Here is a 17,181-nt window from a genome sequence, read left to right on the forward strand (position 1 = left end):
AGGAGAGGGGAGAGCCTTCTCCGCAGGTGCAGGTGGAGCTGGGTCACACTGGCCTCAGGTCATGCTGGCCTCCAACCAACTCAGTTTCGTTTCCTCCTTCCTCTTGTGCCACCAGGGATGGGAAGAGGTGACCTGTGCCCCAATGTCATCTCCTCTCCACATCTCCTGCTTTTTCCAAATGAACCCTACTCTTGCCTTCTACACACCCCCGTCTCCTGCAAAGACCCCTTCCAAGCCCCCCCACACACATTCTGTCCCCCCCAATCTAAGGGTCACAGATGACAGATCCAAAGTTGGCAGGCAGCACAGAGGAGGTCCCGCTTTATTCAGCCCCGGTCTGGTCTGCACTTCCATCTCGGGGTTTTCTGGGCCGGTCCTCCCGGGAGCCACTGTCCCAGGCCTGTTCCCAAGGGGCTCGGATGGGCTTCAGCAGGGCTGACATCGGTTAGGAGACCTGGTGGGGCCTGTGAGCAGCCCACCTGAACTCCCAGCTCAGCAGCCCCAAACAGATTTGAGAGGAGAGGACTCTGGCAGTGAGGAGCCTGGGGGAGGCACGAGGCACTGGCGTCCCAACGCTCAGGGGTGGCGGCGGGCAACGTGCTCCTACAAGTTGGCGGAAGTGGCTGATGGGTTCAGGTTCACATAAGACAGGCTGCTGCCCCCGTTGCCTGCCGAGATCTAGGTGGGGAGAGGAGACCCAGGCTGAGAGGCGACAGCTTTCCTGGGAGAAAGTGCCTCCAGGGCTCCCAGATCACACCCCAGGCTGGGGTAATAGGTCCAGCTGTCTAACTCTCAAAGGGTTAATTTGGAGAGCACCTGCCAAGGCACCGCCTGCGGCCAAGTGACTGTAAACAGGGCCCAGGACTGCTCCCCCCCACACTGCCCCCTTCACCCCCTCCCCTGGGCTCTCATCACCCCCTTGTCCTCCCCTGCTGCCCCCGTCTCCATCCATCCTCTGCTCCTCCAGCCCAAGCAGGCATGTGTGTGCCTCTGTCGAGGTGAGACAAGGAAGTCCCTGGGCGAAGGAAAACAGGGTCGAGAAAAGGAAACTGCCCCCCCCCCCCCCCCCCCCCCCCCCCCCCCGCCGCCGTGGCGCTCCGACCCTAGGTGGCCGAAGTAATTATTTACTAGGTCCTGGGGAGAAAGGCCAGGTGAGGAAGGAAGTAGGAGGGCTCCTTGCTTCCCTGGGCCTCCCAAGAATCCCATGGCACCAAGCTCACCTGGCTGGGTGAGACTTCCTCCCCCACATCAGACACCCCCCATTCCTGCTGGCCTTTCTAAATCGACCCTCCCCTCCTGGGAGCTGAGTGCGGGGGGCACAGGTGCTCATTCCTTCGGGAGTCCTGCGTGGAGGGCTCCCCGGTGCTGGTCAGCAGACCAGCAAATGCTGGTCGTGGGGACACTCTTGAGATCCCCTTCCTCCCAAGGTCCCTTCACCAGGTCTCCCCCCACCCCAGCCCCTCTGACCCCCCCCGCCTTGCCAGGCCCTCCGCAGCCTCTCACCTCTTCTAGGTTCTCTGGGCTTTCAGAAGCCCTGCCCAGCCCAGGCTCTGCCTCCCTGCCCCCGTGGGGCCCCTCCTACCTCCTCATAGGGGCTGCGTCTGCTGCCTGGCGGCACATAGCGCCCATGCGTATGGTAGGTGGGGTACTCGCTCATAGGGTGGTAGGCGTCCCGGGTTGGAAAGAGGTCCAGCTGCCCACAGTTCTTCTGGCAGCACCGACACACAGCCTGGGGAAAGGAGGACGCGTCGGGGGTCGGGGGGTTCCTTCCAGCAGGGGGCCTCTGCTCAGGCCTGGAGACCCAACACTTACCAGGGCAACGACGTAGAGGATGGCGAGTGCAACCAGAACACAGACCAGAACCAGCAGGGCAATGCCCCAGCCAGGGACCCCAGAGCTGGACTGGCCGGCGGAAGGGGACGACACGTCTCGCACTAAACGGAAACGTAGTGGTCAGAACCTTCTCCCAAAGGAGGTGACCCTCCCCCTCCTAGCACCCTGGGGAAGAGCAGGAGCCTGGGTGCTGGAGAGAGGGGCCCTGCAGGCGTGGTGCTGGGCGGCAGGCGGGGACAGTGGACTCACCGCTAACACCTGAGATGGACAGGTTATATCTGGCTAGTTCCCCGCTGTGCTCTTCAAACTGTGTCTTCACGTCACAGGCGTCGGTGGCACCCTTGCGGAAGACCAGAGTTGATTCGACCACCACAGATCCTGGTCTGGTCACAGGGAAACAGGCAACTCAGCCACGGGTCTCAGCTTCGGGTCAGCGACCCCCCCACGGCCACGGCAGCCTCCGCTCCTCCCCTCCACACGGTCCACACCCAGAACTGTACCTGAACTTGATGTTAAAGAGGCCCAGAAAATCTTCCTGTTCATAAATCTGCAAAAACTGGGGTGAGAGGAGAAGGAATAAGGCTTGAGGCAAACAGGTCAGGCAGTTTGAAGGCTGATGCAGGGGGAGCATGGAGCACAGGAGAGAAAAGACACCTACTCACCAACTCAGAAATGTTTCTCTGCAGCTCTTGGTAGTATTTCGTGCTGGGATCCTCCAGAGAAGAGTTAAACTGGAGATTCAAAATGGAAAAAGACAGGAAGAAGAAGGAGACCCTAAGAGACAACTGGGGAGAAGTGCTACCATTGGAGGAGGTTGGAGGTTCTATGCTATGGTGAGTGGTGTCAGCAATAGTCCTGGTGGTCGGGGGTGAGGTGCCACGGGAGGCTGGGGATGAGGCACCGTGGTGTCCCCCAGTGGTAGTCGAGCCCGAGGCGGGGCCGCTGGTCGGGGGTGAGGTGCCACGGGAGGCTGGGGATGAGGCACCGTGGTGTCCCCCGGTGGTGGTCGAGCCCGAGGCGGGGCCGCTGGTCTGGGGTGAGGTGCCACGGGAGGCTGGGAATGAGGCACCGTGGTGTCCCCCGGTTGTGGTCGAGCCCGAGGCGGGGCCCCTGGTCTGGGGTGAGGTGCCACGGGAGGCTGGGGATGAGGCACCGTGGTGTCCCCCGGTGGTGATCGAGCCCGAGGCGGGGCCGCTGGTCGGGGGTGAGGTGCCACGGGAGGCTGGGGATGAGGCACCGTGGTGTCCCCCGGTGGTGGTCGAGCCCGAGGCGGGGCCGCTGGTCGGGGGTGAGGTGCCACGGGAGGCTGGGGATGAGGCACCGTGGTGTCCCCCGGTGGTGGTCGAGCCCGAGGCGGGGCCGCTGGTCGGGGGTGAGGTGCCACGGGAGGCTGGGGATGAGGCACCGTGGTGTCCCCCGGTGGTGGTCGAGCCCGAGGCGGGGCCGCTGGTCGGGGGTGAGGTGCCACGGGAGGCTGGGGATGAGGCACCGTGGTGTCCCCCGGTGGTGGTCGAGCCCGAGGCGGGGCCGCTGGTCGGGGGTGAGGTGCCACGGGAGGCTGGGGATGAGGCACCGTGGTGTCCCCCGGTGGTGGTCGAGCCCGAGGCGGGGCCGCTGGTCTGGGGTGAGGTGCCACGGGAGGCTGGGGATGAGGCACCGTGGTGTCCCCCGGTGGTGGTCGAGCCCGAGGCGGGGCCGCTGGTCGGGGGTGAGGTGCCACGGGAGGCTGGGGATGAGGCACCGTGGTGTCCCCCGGTGGTGGTCGAGCCCGAGGCGGGGCCGCTGGTCGGGGGTGAGGTGCCACGGGAGGCTGGGGATGAGGCACCGTGGTGTCCCCCGGTGGTGGTCGAGCCCGAGGCGGGGCCGCTGGTCTGGGGTGAGGTGCCACGGGAGGCTGGGGATGAGGCACCGTGGTGTCCCCCGGTGGTGGTCGAGCCCGAGGCGGGGCCGCTGGTCTGGGGTGAGGTGCCACGGGAGGCTGGGGATGAGGCACCGTGGTGTCCCCCGGTGGTGGTCGAGCCCGAGGTGGGGCCGCCTGTCGGGGGTGAGGTGCCACGGGAGGCTGGGGATGAGGCACCGTGGTGTCCCGGGTGGTGGACCCTTCTGCTCCCAGCTGTCCATGTCTCCACCCCTAAAAGCTAACCTCCCCCTCCTCCTCCCTCCCCCCAGACTTTGCTCCAGGTCATTGTACTGCCCCTGGCACCAGCTCTCTGGAGGGGCTGACTCTTCTGTCTGTCCTTAGCCTCTCTCGTTTTTTCTGGCACAGACTGAGTCGCTCCTGCCTACAACTTCTGCCCCTTGGGGTACCATCTGCTAGCAAAGAAAACCCGCAGAAAGCCTTGGAAGAGGCCATAAGGAAGGCAGCCCCCTTCCCACCTTGTGCCCCTCACCTGTAAGCCGTCGGGGTACCAGGAGCAGGAGGAAGAGAGGGGCCCAGAAGCCCGGCGTCATGGCGGTGCTGAACCGGGTGGGGAAGGGGCAGAGCAGGCTCCGGAAGGCGCTGCGTGTGAGGTGGGGAGGTCACGGGCACCTGCTGCTTTATACCGGCCCCTGGCCCGCCCTAGGCTCAGCCCAAGCAGGTGGCAGGTGACAAAACCCCGCCCCTCCCCCTTCCCTACCTCCTGCTTCTCCCTCCTCCCCAATCACTCCTGGCCCGTCAGGTGGGGAACCTGGGCTCCAATCACTCAACCCTCTGACAACCTGTTTGTTCTCCACATAGTTTCCTTCTTTCACCAACCACTCCCTGGCTCCAGAAGGCGGTGAAGGGTGGGGGGGCTCAAGGGCCTGGGTGTCCCAGGCTCTCGTCTTTAGCCTCAGGGCGACAACCAAGGTGAGACAAGGGACAGAGGAAGTGAGCTGGGTCAGGCTCCCGGAAAGCAGGCCGAGGAAGCTCACCCTCACGTCCCTCACCCCGCTCCCCATTCTCACCGCCTCTTGAAGCCCCGCTGTGGGGGCTGGGGGGGAACGCGAAGCCTCGAGAAAGGGTGGGCTGGGGGCCCCTTTTGGACCCCCTCCCCCCGCCACTGCCCGGAGCCGCCGCCCCTCGCCCTGTCCCGGCCCGCACGCGGAGCCACCGAAACCCACAGCCCCCGCCCCTGCCGGGACTTTCAGCCGCCGGCGTTCCCGCCTTGGCCTTGTCCCGCGGAGGGGGCGGGGGAAGAAAGTTCCACTTCACGCTTCGCGGGACCCCAGGGTTCTTCCGGCCCGGTCCTCCGCCGGGCGGCGGGCCGGGCTCTCCCGCCCCCTGGCGGCCCCCGGGAGCCTGGCGGCCGCGCGCGAAAACCTGGGGGCGCCGGGGTCGCGGGAGGGGCCGGAGCGGGGGTGGGGGGTGGGGGGGATGGGCGCGCGGAGCCTCGGCGCGCAGGTCAGGGGCTCGGACGCAGAGCGCAGGGACGCGCCGCTCCACGGGCGGAGAGGCTGACAGCGCTACGGGGACCCCGGGGCGCGTGGGGGCGGAGTCCGGAGGAGATGGCGCTCGGTGGGTGGGGTCCTGAGGTACGGGGGAGGGGCACCGAGGTATGTGGGGGAGGACAGCGGAATGTGGGAGGGGAAATGGGGCAGGTTAATGACGCGTTTAGGAGGCAGAGACTAGGTGGGGCAACAGAATGGTATCTGGGGGCCCAGAAGTATCATGGGGAGCAGAGTGCAACTGGGGGGAGGCAGGCACATGGTGGTGACCGGGGGACTGTATGTGAGGGGGCGTCATGGTGTGGTACAAGTACGAAGGGCAGAAACGTTTGGGCACGGGGAGGTATTTGGGGCACAGCGCACGTGGAGCGTGCGGGTCGGGCCCCCTCCGAAGGTTACATCCCGCAGTTGTGTCCGCATTAGGAACAGTTCTCGGTCGCCACGAGTAGACTGAACAAGGAACTTTCATAACCCTTCGGTGCCACGGGGCTGGAGGGAAGCCGGGCGGCAGGCGAGGGGGGCGCGGCTTCGTGCAGCGGCCAGGCGGGGCGGGCGGGCCGGAGGGGCGCAGAAGCCCCCCACCCGCCCGCGGGGGAAAGCGCAAGCATCTAAGTGGGCGGTCCCAAAACTTCTGCCCCGGCGTTGCCAGGCAACAGCCATTCAGTCCGGTTGCTGGGACACGCGTCACCATGGCGACGGCTCCGCGCCGCGCACTCCGAGTATTTAAAGAGCAAGCGCGCGCAACGGCTGGGTGTCGGAAAGCGGCTTTCCGGGCCACCGCGGTCTCCCCTCCTGCCACCCCCCACACACCGTCCCCTCCCCCCCTCGTCCAGGCGCCAAGTCTCTGGCATCCAGGGTGGACCCAACTCCCCGGCGCGACCCCGGTTCTGGGGCTGGTCCGGCTGCAGGCGGTGCGGAGTGGGATCCCGGGCCCCGGGCGGGCGGGAGGGACGGGACGCGGTGCAGTGTTGTTCCTTCCCCCGCCAATATTGCACTCGTCCCGGCCTCCGGCCCCCCCGGCCCCCCGGCCTCCCCCTCGCCCCGAACGGGCCAGCTCCAGCCCTCCTCTCGATCCGGACGACCTAAGATAGACTGGAGTGTCGCCGCTGCCACCGTGAGTAAGTGGGGCTGGGAGGCCTTTAGCCGTCTTTGGACTAGCCCCTCACCCTTCACCTACCCCAATCCAGCACCTTCCTTCCTCCACCCGGCCCCACACTCAGCCAAACTTCTGTAGATCGCCGACTTTCGTCCTACCAGCCCCCTTCCTCACCCCCTCAGGTTCCTTCCTGCTCCCCACACTATCCCGGAAAATCCCTAAAATAAGCAACATGCACTAGCTTAGAAAACCACTGGAACTTTATGGCAATGTGGTGTTATCTTTCCTGGGGTTAGTGCCTGAGAAAAATATCCCTTGAAAACTTCCAACTCCTGAACAGTGGGGTCACCACCCCTCTGGGGCTAAACTCCTGTGGGTGCCAGAGGAGGGTCTGTATTTGGCTGAGCTGCTGTAGATTAGACCCCAGTGTCTCCAGGGTGGACCCCAAGGCCAAAGGGTCTAAAATCAGGATTCTGAATCCAGTGGCCGCCCCTTCACACTCTTCCCTGGAGCAGCTGCCTCCGGAATGGCTCAAAATCCTCGGGCACTGTGTCTGAGGAAGGAGAAATGATTAAGGTCAGAAGATAGGACTGTCCCACGAGGGCAGCGGAAAGGTCAGGCTGATCTCAGTCTGGAGCCTCACCATTGCATCGGTATTGGAGATTGGACCAAATGATGTTTTCTTGGGAGAAGCAGAATACACCAAGACGCCCTCCCCGCATGGCTGTGTCAATGATCACCCCAGAATCCGCCACTAGCTGAGGACCCTCATAGAGCTTCACCCTGTCCAGGATAGGGGTGTCCATGGGTGCTAGGATGCCAGTGGGCACTGGGCCATCAAGCCCAGGCCCCTGCTCATCCCCAACCCCCCTGGAGCTCACCGGGCCAGAGAGAGGGAACGGAAGGAGGGAGAGGGAGGAAGGAAAGGGGAGGGGCACGGGTGCTTTTCTCAGGCCTGGGGCCCCTGCCTCTTTGTCCGCCCCCTTTGCATCTCAAAGCACCAGCCACATTCCAAGCGAGGATTGGGTTGCCATGACAATGAGCACAATGGGCTGGGGGGTGAAGTCACCCGCTTCCCAGGCTCTAGTCCACCCTCCCTCATCCCCTGCCCTGGCACCCTGCAGCCCCAGGCACCTTAAAGGGGAACCAACCCGAGTCCCTGGACCCTGGGCTCTTGCCATTTCCCCTCCCTTCCCTGTTATCCCCACCAACTAGGAAATGCACAGGGGTGCACACTGCACCGAACTGAGAAGTCTTAGCCCTGCTCCTAACAAGTGTGCAGTCTAGGCCTCGGTTTACTCTTCTGCAAATGACGACCCCTTCCGGGTCAGACACTGTGATGGGGCGGCTTCTGGGATGCACCACTAAAGGGGCTGGATGTGATGGGTCTCTCCAAAGACTGGCCTGCGGTTTAGAGGCTCCCAGAGATGGCCTCACTTTACAGAGGGGAAAGCAGAGCTCCGACAAGGAAGGACTCGCCCAACATCACCTATAGATCCTAGGTCACACGGGCACCAGGGCCCAGGCTGCCTGAGGAGGAGAGCGGGGCTGAGGCGGGACGTCTGTGGTGGGAGGGGAGAGAGAGAGGTGGTCCGGGTCCCAGCCCATGGCACCAGGGAGTGGAGTGGAGGGGAGGAGAAGGAAGTCAAGGGCCATCACTGGTGAGTCCCAGCTGAAGGTGAAGCAAAGCCTGGCTGGGGTCCCTCAGGAGGGCTCAGCCCCTCCCTCACCGAATGTAGCCGACTTGAGGCCGGTGCAGCAGCTGCCAGCGGTAGGAGGTCTTGTCACGCCAGCCCACGTTTCGTGGGTCAGTCCACAGCAGTCGTACCTGATCAGGGGTGTGGCCAGTATGCCACAGGGCATTCCGGAGGTGCTCACCCGGGCCGGACACTGACGTCACCGCCTGGAGGATATTGGCAAAGATGTTGGGTCAACCACAGGACCCAGACAACAGGCTGGGCAGTGCAGGTGGAGAAGGAAGTCAAGGTGGTTGGGAGAACATTCTGGAGTCCTGGGGAGCCAACCTCCAGGCCAGACGGCTGAGAAAGAGGGTCCCCACTCAGGCAGTGGCGGAAGCCCTGGGGCCAGCTCAGGGAGGCTTTGGGAAAGGGCCCTGGACTGGGGACTCCGGGCAGCCGCAGACCTTGAGCTGCAGCCCCGGCTGAGCAACAGCCCGGAAAGGTGTGGCCTGCCAGTAGGTCTGCTCCGTCTGCTTCCACATGACCACGTAGAAGCGGCCGCTGTCTTGATAGCTGAAGAGAAAGCCTGCGTAGTCATCATCAGTCACCGTGTTCACGTGGAAGGTGCCTTCAAAGTCCACACCATTGAAGGCTGTATATCCTGGGGGCAGGTGGGATCAAGGTCAGGGGCAGCAAAGCCACCACTGGCCCACAGTGGACTCAGGGTGGGAAGGGATGCCTGTGATATGTATGGCCAGCTTGGCCCCCACCCTCTGCCCCTGTAGGATTCCTCCATGTGGAAAGGATCAAACTGGGTGCCCCATACGTACCAACTGCCAGGCCGGGGTCGCTGTTCATGGTCTGAACGATTTCCATGCCCTGGGGGCGTGCAGTGAAGAAGAAAGCCCTGTTCCGGGTACAAGGCCCCACCTAGGCCCCACCTGGTAGTCTGGTCTGATAGCACCTGCCCAGCCCACTGCCCAAGTACCTGGTTGAGCACGACCCAGTTTGGATCAATCTGAGCATCACCCTCAGGATCCAAGACGACAGTCTGATAGGCCCGGAAATCTGTGAGGGTCACCTCTGCACTCTCGGGGCACACGTCCAGGGGGTCGACCACCGCGTCATTGTCAAAGTCATCCTCACACACATCCCCAACGCCATTGCCTGGGCAGAGCGAGGCAGGGTGCTCAGGAAGGCCTGGCCATGGCCCCTAGACAACACCGCCCCCCATCGGGCTTTGTCTTCCTGGCCTCTCCCCAGCAGCACCTGCCTCCTCTCCCTGGGCGGGGGCCCCCCCTCCAGTGCGATCCTTTGTGGGACCCCAGCCTCACCGTCCGAGTCCTTCTGATTGGGGTTGGGTACCAGGCGACAGTTATCAGGACCAGGAGGCACGTAGTCCGGGACCCCGTCATTGTCATCGTCCGCATCACACTCGTCTCCAAGCCCGTCATTGTCTGAGTCCAGCTGGGAGCTGTTTGGCAGCTGTGGGCAGTTGTCCTTGGTGTCCTGATGTCCGTCCCCATCGCTGCCCAGAACAGGCGCCGAGTGAAGGCTCTAAAAGTACCACACCCCTCCCCTCTCTTCCGCTCGGGAGGCCGGGGTCAGCCAGGTGAGGCAGGGGTGGAGGCTAGACTAGGGGGCGACTTCCTGCTCAGCCGTACTGGGGAATCAGAGCCTAACCGTACAGGAAACAGAGAATGTACTGCAGGAAAGTAAAGGAGCCCTGGTAGGGCCGTCCGTCTCTTGGCCCGCCCTACCTGTCCTCGTTGGTGTCACAGACATCCCCTACCAGGTCGCTGTCTGCATCTGTCTGAGAGAGAGGGGCCGTTCTCACCATCTCGCGATAACTGAGGACGATGGCCGGCCGCCTCCATGGGAAGGGCTGGGGCCTCACCCCAGGCGCTCCCGCTTCCTGCCCTCCCCACCCCTGTACCTGCGTCGGATTGCTCATCTCAGGACAGCTGTCACAGGCATCTCCCACCCCGTCCTCGTCCCTGTCTGTCTGCAGGGGGTTGGGGACTTTAGGGCAATTGTCCAGTCCATTGGGGATGCCTACAAGACATGCAGGGGGGCACAAACCTGTCGCTACGACAGCTGACGCTCTTCTGGAGCTCGTCTCCCACCAGGACAGCTGGGCGGGGAACCGCCCGCTCCCTCTGGGCCGCTCCTGCCGCCCTCCTCACATTCGCAGGGCCCTCTGCCCACCCAGGCCTCCCCCTGCGGCTGTCGGACTGCGCAGCTGCCCTCCCTTCCCACTGGCACCCAGTCCACGTGGGCCTCCCGGCCCCCCAGCCCCAGTGGCACCGTCCCCATCCACATCGTTGTCACACGCGTCTCCTTCCCCATTGCCATCCGTGTCCCTCTGGTCGCTGTTGGGAACGTTGGGGCAGTTGTCACAGGCATCCCCGAACGAATCTGTGTCAGAGTTCTGCTGGTCCTTGTTGGGGAAGAGCCGGCAGTTGTCCTGGGGTGAGGGGGAGAGTCAGGCCTCCCTTGCACCCCTGGCCACCGAGCCCTCGCCTCGTCCCACGCGCGTGTCTGCAGTCACCACCACGTGCCGGCCCTCCCCCCTGCCCTCCACGGAATCCAGCTTGTCCTGGCACAGGCTCTGTGCCTCCCTAACTGAGCACGGAGGTCCTGCAGAGCTGCCAGGGACCAAGCGGGGGACAGGGTTATGGGACAAGGCGTGGAGGGGAGCAGAGGAGCTGAGGGCAGGACGGCCAGGAGCCACCTCGACATTCTTGATTCCATCCCCATCGGCATCGTCATCACACTGGTCCCCCACGCCATCGTTATCAGCATCTTCCTGCCCAGAGTTGGGTGTCAAAAGGCAATTGTCCTAAAGGTCAGGGGAGGAAGAGACTGGATGGGTCGTGGCCTGCCCCAGCCTGCCCCCCCTCACCCCTGCCCCAGCCTGCCCCCCCTCACCCCAGCCTGGGCGCTCACCCCTGCCCCAGCCTGCCCCCCCACCCCGCCCCAGCCTGGGCGCTCACCCCTGCCCCAGCCTGCCCCCCTCACCCCAGCCTGGGCGCTCACCCCTGCCCCAGCCTGCCCCCCCTCACCCCTGCCCCAGCCTGCCTGCCTGCCCGCCTGCCCCACACCTGCTTGCAGTGTTTGTTGTTGTCCATGCATGGCAGGGCCTGGTCCGGATAGCCATCGATGTCCGTGTCGGTCCCACACACATTCCCATTCCCAGCCCAGCCCACGTTACACTGGGCAACGGGGAGGGTAGAAATGAGGGCCAGGGCCGTCTCCTCACACCCCAGCCTTTTCCTGCTCCAGCCCCCATTCTCACCAACCAGTTCCTGAGCCCCTTCCCACGTGGGCCCCCATCCCAGGCCCCAAGCAGGTTCGTGGCCCAACCCCTTTCTCCAGAGTCTCCCTTTCCCCGCCAAGCCCCAGGCTAGCTCACCGCGCAGGACACTGCCCCGTTGCGTTCAAAGAGACAGTGCGCGTGGACGTGGCAGGGGCTGTGGGCTGGGCTGTGGCAAGTGCGGGCTGGGAGGCAGCCCTGGCTCTGGTTGCCTAGGAAGCCCAGGCGACAGGGGCCACACTTGAAGGAGCCCTAAGAACAGGGAAGCAGTGTCTCAGGGCGGAGGGTCAGCCCACCGGGCACCCAGGACCGGGGCTGTCCTGCCCGAGGAGTGCAGAGTGGGCACTCCCAGCCTGAAGCCAGCTAGGGCAGTCATTGCCTCTGGGCTCTCCCGGCAGCCTTTCGAGGTGTATCTCAGCCCCAGTTTTCAAGTGAGGACACTGAACCTCAGGAGACCTGCTAACGGTCACAGTAAGAAGCAGAACCAGGATTCCAAACCAGTGTGTGCCACGTCTGTGTGGCCTGCCCTAGGGAAGGAGGAGGGGGAACAGCAGATCTGAAGCGGGGTTCACACACCCCAGCACTCCCCCGACACACTCCGGGCACTCGGCTCACCACAGTATTGGTGCAAATGGAGTTTGGGTCACAGCCACCGTTGTTCCCGTCATTGCATTCGTCCACATCGTGGCAGACCTGAAGGGGCAGACACTGGGTAGAACCGGACCTACGGCGGGTCTCCTCCAGCAAAGCCAGCGCACCAGCCCGGAGCCCCACTCCATTTATCACAAGGACCCCGTGTCCAGCCCAGAAGCCCCTGGTCCCCGCAAGGCCAAGAACTCGTCTCCAGGCTCTACTCAACCTGACCTGTTTGCTGGCGCGGGCGTAGTCGATGCCCACACCAGACACCCGAGTGCCTCTGTAGCCTCGAGGGCAGGCTTCACAGTGGAAGCCGGGCACGGTGTTGATGCAGCTGGTCCCAGGGAAGCAAGGGTCAGTGTGAGCACACTGCGGGACGAAGGAGGGGGTGGTCAGGCCCTTGCCTGTGATCTCCCTACCTGGCCTCAGTGCTCTCGACCCCACCTCCGGGCCCCCATGCGGCCCTCCCCCCACATGGCCCTCCGGTCTACGCCGCGGACTTTCTGCCCTCCGTCCTCACCTCATATCCTGTCTCCCCACGTCCTAAAGCCCGGGCTCTTCTGATCCTGACTGACACCCACCCCGCCTCCTTGGGCCTCTCCTAACTCTCTGCGCCCTTGCAGGCTACCGTCCCCCACCTCATTGATGTCAGTGCAGTGGGTGCCGTTGCCCTGCAGGCCAGGCGGGCAGGGCCCACAGCGGTAGCCGGGGTACTCATACACTTCCATGCAGTCCACGCCTCGGAAGCAGGGGTTGGGGCTGCAGTGGGAGCGCTGCTCGTGGAAGCCTGAGGGGTGGGCACGGTCAGAGCCTCCCAGGGGTGGCCATGCCAATCCCCAGAAGTGGAGCCCGAAGCCATGGGGCGGGGAACACGGGGATGCCATCTGGAGCCCACCCCACTCTCCCACTCACCGCACACCTGACACTCCATGATGGTGTTTCGGATCAGAGACATTTCCTTCACCTAGTGGACAGAAGAATGGGGGCAGCCAGCTCCTCACACCCACCACCCCACCCCAGAGCCCGTGCCGCCCCCTCTACCAGTGCGCTCAAACCTGGTCTCGGATATCGTCACGCAGCTCCACCAGGATCTGGTTGAAGAGGGTGAGCTGGGTGACCAGCGCCTTGGTCTGCTCGCCTGTCAGAGCCCCGGGTGCAGAGAAGCTCAGAACTGGGCCACAGCCCTGGTCCCTCTCTGGGGTAATAAGCCAATTCCTGCCCCTGCTGCCCACCCTGCCTTTAAACCCCACCCCTCTCCTGGCTAAAGAGGACTTTGTCTCAGGCCGCTGCCCAAGCCCGGGCCTCCTCCTCAGCCTCTCGCCCTTCCCCGCTCCTTGTGGCCTGCTCACCTAGGATGGAGTGGAGTACGCTGGTCACTGGAGAGGAGAAAACACAGAGGGGAGAGACGTGAACAGGGCCAGGCCGGTGAGGAGGAGGAAGGAAAAGAGGGGCAAGAACAAAGGCCTAGAGGAGTCTTGGAAGAAGGATGGGCAGTTGGACGGTAGGAGGGCAGAGGTGACGGGCAGGCAGCACCAGCTCTCCCCACTGGGTGAGGGACCCTCCAAGGGGGTTGCCTCACAGTCAAAACCCAGATCCTCCTGGTTCCCAGGCCTAGAAGCGGCAGAAGGGATCCAAGTGAGAGGTGACCCAGAGCCGGGCCAGGCCCCCAGTCCACTCATTTCTGCTCCAGCCCCGCTACCAAGCTTCTGGGAGAAGTGGGCGTTTTATTTAGGTAAGAACCTCTGAACGTCCTTGTCAGAGACACCAGGCAGATGGACAATGCTCAGGCTGCTGGTAGGTGACAGCCTCCAACGAAAGCTAAGAAAGACCCAAGACCCTTCCCTGGGTCACCAAGACCAAGCAGTTAACTTTCTCACCCCCACACAGAGTGCTTGGGGGTTCTATTCTTCTCCTTGATCGCTCTATTTTCCCAGCCACCATGGGAGGCGGGGCCACCTAAACAGGGAGACTTTTCGAGCCACGCCTCCTGGGATGGCTGTATCATTTGAAGATCACAGAGCCAGAGGCAAAGGAGATTGGGGGTAACAGGGTCAGAAGCTCCAGAAATGGGTGAGACAAAGGAATGAGCGTTAAGGGGGAAGTCAAGGAGATGAGAATCAACAAAGACCACAGGAAGTGATTTGGGGTCCAGAACGTCAGCTCTGTATTACCTGCACTGTGGATGGACTCGTCCCCCTGGAATGGACACTCACTCAGGGCTCCCACCCGGGCCATGGACCCGCCCAGAATCATTTTCATAGATTCCACGAAGCCCTGGGCGGGGGGGGGAGGGGGGGGACAGGAGCAGAGTAGGGTGGGAAAATCCACCAACTCCTCCTCCCCCTGCTGCTGCAAAATGCATCTGCAGGAACTCAGGGGGCCCTCCCTCCCTACTCACCTGCATCCTCAAATACGCCTTCTGTCCAGTCCGAATCTCCAGCCCATCGACCTCCGCTGGAGGAATGGGGGCCAGCGCAGGGAGACCAGCTTGCTGGTCTCCCAGTTTGCAGTCCACATAGAGCTGCAGGGCAGGGCTGGGTCGGGCGGGGCCGCGAAGCCGAAGGAGAGCCGTGTGTGTGCGCCCGTCGGCCAGGCCTGCTTGCTGGAGGCTCACCGCATGCACTCTGCTGTCCTCCCGCTGGTACCGCACCAGTACTGCCCAGGAGGGGAGGTCAGTACGGGTCCTATCCCCCGTCCCGTCTCCCAGCTGAGCCTCGAATCAACTCTTCTGGACGGCATGCCTATCGGCCCCTAGTCAGCTATGTATCTCTCGCCACCTTGTATGTGATGGGCACACAACAGATGCTTTTCAAACCGGTTCAGAGACAAGGACGTCCTTAGTGTTCAGTCACTCTGTCCCTTGCTAGGGTGGCAGCTGGTTCTGTACCCACTGGACTGTGCCGGGGATCTGAGGGGCTGCTGAATACCCTTGCCGGGACACGGAGACATGCCTCCCCCCCCCAGGCAGCCCCAAGTACAACACCCCCTCCCTACAAGTATTAGGCCTCACTCTCTTGTTTGGGTACCTGGCTTCCTGAGGCACCTCCTAAGCACCCCATTCCAGGCGCCCCTGGTGCCTGAGCACAGCTGGATGGGTCCATGGGCCCCCATGGAGCCCAAGGAGAATTAAGAGGGATGTGGGAGTGGGGACGAGGGAAAGTGCTCAAGGGGTCATCGCTGCAGGAAAGGAGATGCCACCAGTCACCTTTGTTAATTTTGCCCACAACTGAGGCCTCCAGCCACCGTGTGTTGTCCTGGCGAGAGTAGAGGCCAAAGAGGACCCCACCCTGCTTGGGGGGCAGGCGGAAGGTGGACAAGAGGTAGATGTCTCCAGCAGTGAGCAGGGCTGCCCGGATCTTCTCTGCTACAGCTGTCATCTGCCGAGACTCGCCCACAGTCAGCAGGTCAATCACTGGCCAGGCGAGGATTACCAAGGTCAGAGAGAGGGGTCAAATGCCAAGGCCTGCCCTTTCCCCTGAGCCCTCAGGGGTGGAGCATCCTTCATCACTATCCCCACCCCCGCCCCCCAGGCAGCGTTAGTCACCTTCTTGAAATTCAACCCTTGCTATCGGAAGACAAGGCGTGTGCCTTCCTTTCCCTCAATATTGCCTACTGCCACCCTCTGGAACCCGAAGGCCTGAGGCGCTCGGAAATACAGAAACAGCGCCCGGCACAACTGAGATGCTCCCACCAGGTGGCGCAAGGGAGCCACTGTGCTGATCCCACGCAGAAGTAGCACCTGGTGCCCACAGCGCAGAAATGGCAAAGCAGTTTCTCTTTACGCCGCTGGTTTGGCTCATTCCACACCCGAATGCCCCTCCTCCCATCCTGGGGGCTCAGCACACACACTTTGGATGAGAAGAGCTGCCCACTGAGGGCTCCGAGCCTCGTACTGTCTGCCTCTCCCCCACGGGAATGTAGGACCCAGCTCCTCTGCCTCCCGTGTCCTGGCCAGTCTGTGGTTTCCCCTCCAGCCAGTAATGAATCCGTGCCTCTGTCATCTGCTCCAGCTACCTCTCCCACACCCACAGGCCCATCCCACAGCCAGACCTCCGGGAGAGCCCAGACCTCTCGGTCCCCACCCCCACCCTGTCCTGGGGAAGCCAGGAGCCCAGCGGGTGAAGAAGCCCACCTTTGCACTGCTCTCCCAGATCCTGGGCTGCCTGCGGATGCTCAGACAGCAACCCAGCCGCGGCAGCCCTAGCATCCAGCTCCTGAGTCCTCTGCCCTGGCCTCACGCTGACCCTGGCCAGTTCCTACTCACCCACCACCCTCTGGTGTTCACTCCTCCCTCTATGGCCCTAATTTCACCAACTCTTCCCTCCTGGTCAATTTCAGGACTCTCCCCTGGCCCACATGTTTCCTGCTACTCGGCTGGGGGCAAACCGGGACCAGGCCCAGCGGGGTCTAAGAGGATGGAGACAGGCTTACCCTGCAGGTCCTGACTGGCAGATGCGAAAGTGCAAAGGAGGAGAAGAGCCAGGGCCCCTCGAAGTTCCTGCGTCTCCATGCCGCTCAGCTGGCTCACTACCCCTGGCAGGCAGGCGGCTGGGAGGGGAAAAGGCTAGGCGGAGAGAGCAGGAGCGGGGGGCGGAGGGACTGGAAGGGGGAGGTGAAGGGGGGGCCATCAGGCGGGTGAGGGGGGGCTGAAACAAAGAGCTGCCAATCAGCCCGGAGGCATCCCCAGCCCTGGGAACCAGGGGCACTGGGGAAGAGTCTGGAGGCCTCCCTGCCTCCTGCCTCTCCCTAACGGTCCTCGCTCCCAGGTGCCTCCCTCCCTCCTGGCATCTCGCTGCTGGGGGCCACTACCGAACGCTACTGTTTTCTGTAAGTTACGGTCGGGGAAGGCAGGAACCCCAGGCAGGGGCAGTGCCAGACAGTGGGCATTATTTCACAACTGGCATCAAAGGACGCCAAGGGAGTGGTGGAAACTAGCTTGCTGTCGTGCCCAGGGGATGCCCACATGGCTTGAACTTTGCTGCTCTGACGAAGCAAGTGCTCTTATTAGGGTGGGGGGTCCCCTGACACGTGCCTCATTCCTGGGAAAACGTGGAGGCCTCCGCTGGGAACTGGAGGGCCAGCCTAACACAGCGGTCAGTGAAGGGGTTGGACGGAAGGAATCGGGAACGAGGAAAGGGCCAGCAGGGCCGGGAGTAAACCAAGGGACAGGCAAGGGGCCGGGGCCAAACAGGGAACACATGGGGTACTGGCGG

The 17,181-nt window shown here is 63.3% G+C and overlaps 2 protein-coding genes across 7 annotated transcripts; both read right to left on the reverse strand.

The window, feature by feature from the left end:
- Positions 1 to 300: 300 nt before the first annotated feature.
- On the reverse strand, positions 301 to 4,633 carry MUC1 (mucin 1, cell surface associated). Of its 5 annotated transcripts, none has more exons than XM_035722337.1 (8): positions 4,534 to 4,633; positions 4,224 to 4,333; positions 2,496 to 3,895; positions 2,334 to 2,389; positions 2,083 to 2,216; positions 1,813 to 1,934; positions 1,583 to 1,729; positions 301 to 678 (listed from the first exon to the last, which is right to left on the reverse strand). In XM_035722337.1, exons 1-8 carry the CDS (start codon positions 4,548 to 4,550, stop codon positions 604 to 606), a joined length of 2,061 nt encoding a protein of 686 aa, XP_035578230.1. In that variant the 5' UTR covers positions 4,551 to 4,633; the 3' UTR covers positions 301 to 603. The 5 variants fall into 5 exon arrangements, with proteins under 5 accessions (XP_035578230.1, XP_035578232.1, XP_035578234.1 ...); XM_035722339.1 differs by having other exon boundaries at positions 2,496 to 3,811; positions 4,534 to 4,632; XM_035722341.1 differs by having other exon boundaries at positions 2,496 to 3,784; positions 4,534 to 4,631.
- Positions 4,634 to 6,583: 1,950 nt separating this feature from the next.
- On the reverse strand, positions 6,584 to 17,175 carry THBS3 (thrombospondin 3). Of its 2 annotated transcripts, XM_027611624.2 has the most exons (23): positions 16,400 to 17,175; positions 15,174 to 15,380; positions 14,367 to 14,623; positions 14,140 to 14,242; positions 13,318 to 13,344; positions 13,024 to 13,106; positions 12,881 to 12,932; positions 12,607 to 12,755; positions 12,197 to 12,337; positions 11,948 to 12,025; positions 11,432 to 11,584; positions 11,121 to 11,231; positions 10,751 to 10,858; positions 10,324 to 10,483; positions 9,953 to 10,071; positions 9,777 to 9,829; positions 9,351 to 9,544; positions 9,005 to 9,183; positions 8,847 to 8,895; positions 8,481 to 8,677; positions 8,068 to 8,240; positions 6,981 to 7,120; positions 6,584 to 6,890 (listed from the first exon to the last, which is right to left on the reverse strand). In XM_027611624.2, the coding sequence occupies exons 1-23, from the start codon at positions 16,476 to 16,478 to the stop codon at positions 6,832 to 6,834; spliced, it is 2,871 nt and encodes a 956-aa protein (XP_027467425.1). In that variant the 5' UTR covers positions 16,479 to 17,175; the 3' UTR covers positions 6,584 to 6,831. The 2 variants fall into 2 exon arrangements, with proteins under 2 accessions (XP_027467425.1, XP_027467426.1); XM_027611625.2 differs by lacking the exon at positions 12,197 to 12,337.
- Between the last annotated feature and the right edge of the window lie 6 nt (positions 17,176 to 17,181).

Source organism: Zalophus californianus, chromosome 10 (assembly GCF_009762305.2).
Source record: "Zalophus californianus isolate mZalCal1 chromosome 10, mZalCal1.pri.v2, whole genome shotgun sequence".
In the NCBI taxonomy this organism is placed as follows: Eukaryota; Metazoa; Chordata; class Mammalia; order Carnivora; family Otariidae; genus Zalophus; species Zalophus californianus.

Coding starts and splice junctions, on each gene's coding strand:
- MUC1 (XM_035722337.1), bottom strand. Junction 2,390..2,495: donor AGAGAAACATTTCTGAGTTG/GTGAGTAGGTGT, acceptor CTCTCACCCCAG/TTTTTGCAGATTTATGAACA. Junction 1,935..2,082: donor GTCCATCTCAGGTGTTAGCG/GTGAGTCCACTG, acceptor GTTTCCGTTTAG/TGCGAGACGTGTCGTCCCCT.
- THBS3 (XM_027611624.2), bottom strand. CDS start 16,478: ATGGAGACGCAGGAACTTCGAGGGGCCCTGGCTCTTCTCCTCCTTTGC. Junction 10,859..11,120: donor ACAACAAACACTGCAAGCAG/GTGTGGGGCAGG, acceptor CCTGACCTTTAG/GACAATTGCCTTTTGACACC. Junction 10,072..10,323: donor CAACGATGTGGATGGGGACG/GTGCCACTGGGG, acceptor CATGTCTTGTAG/GCATCCCCAATGGACTGGAC.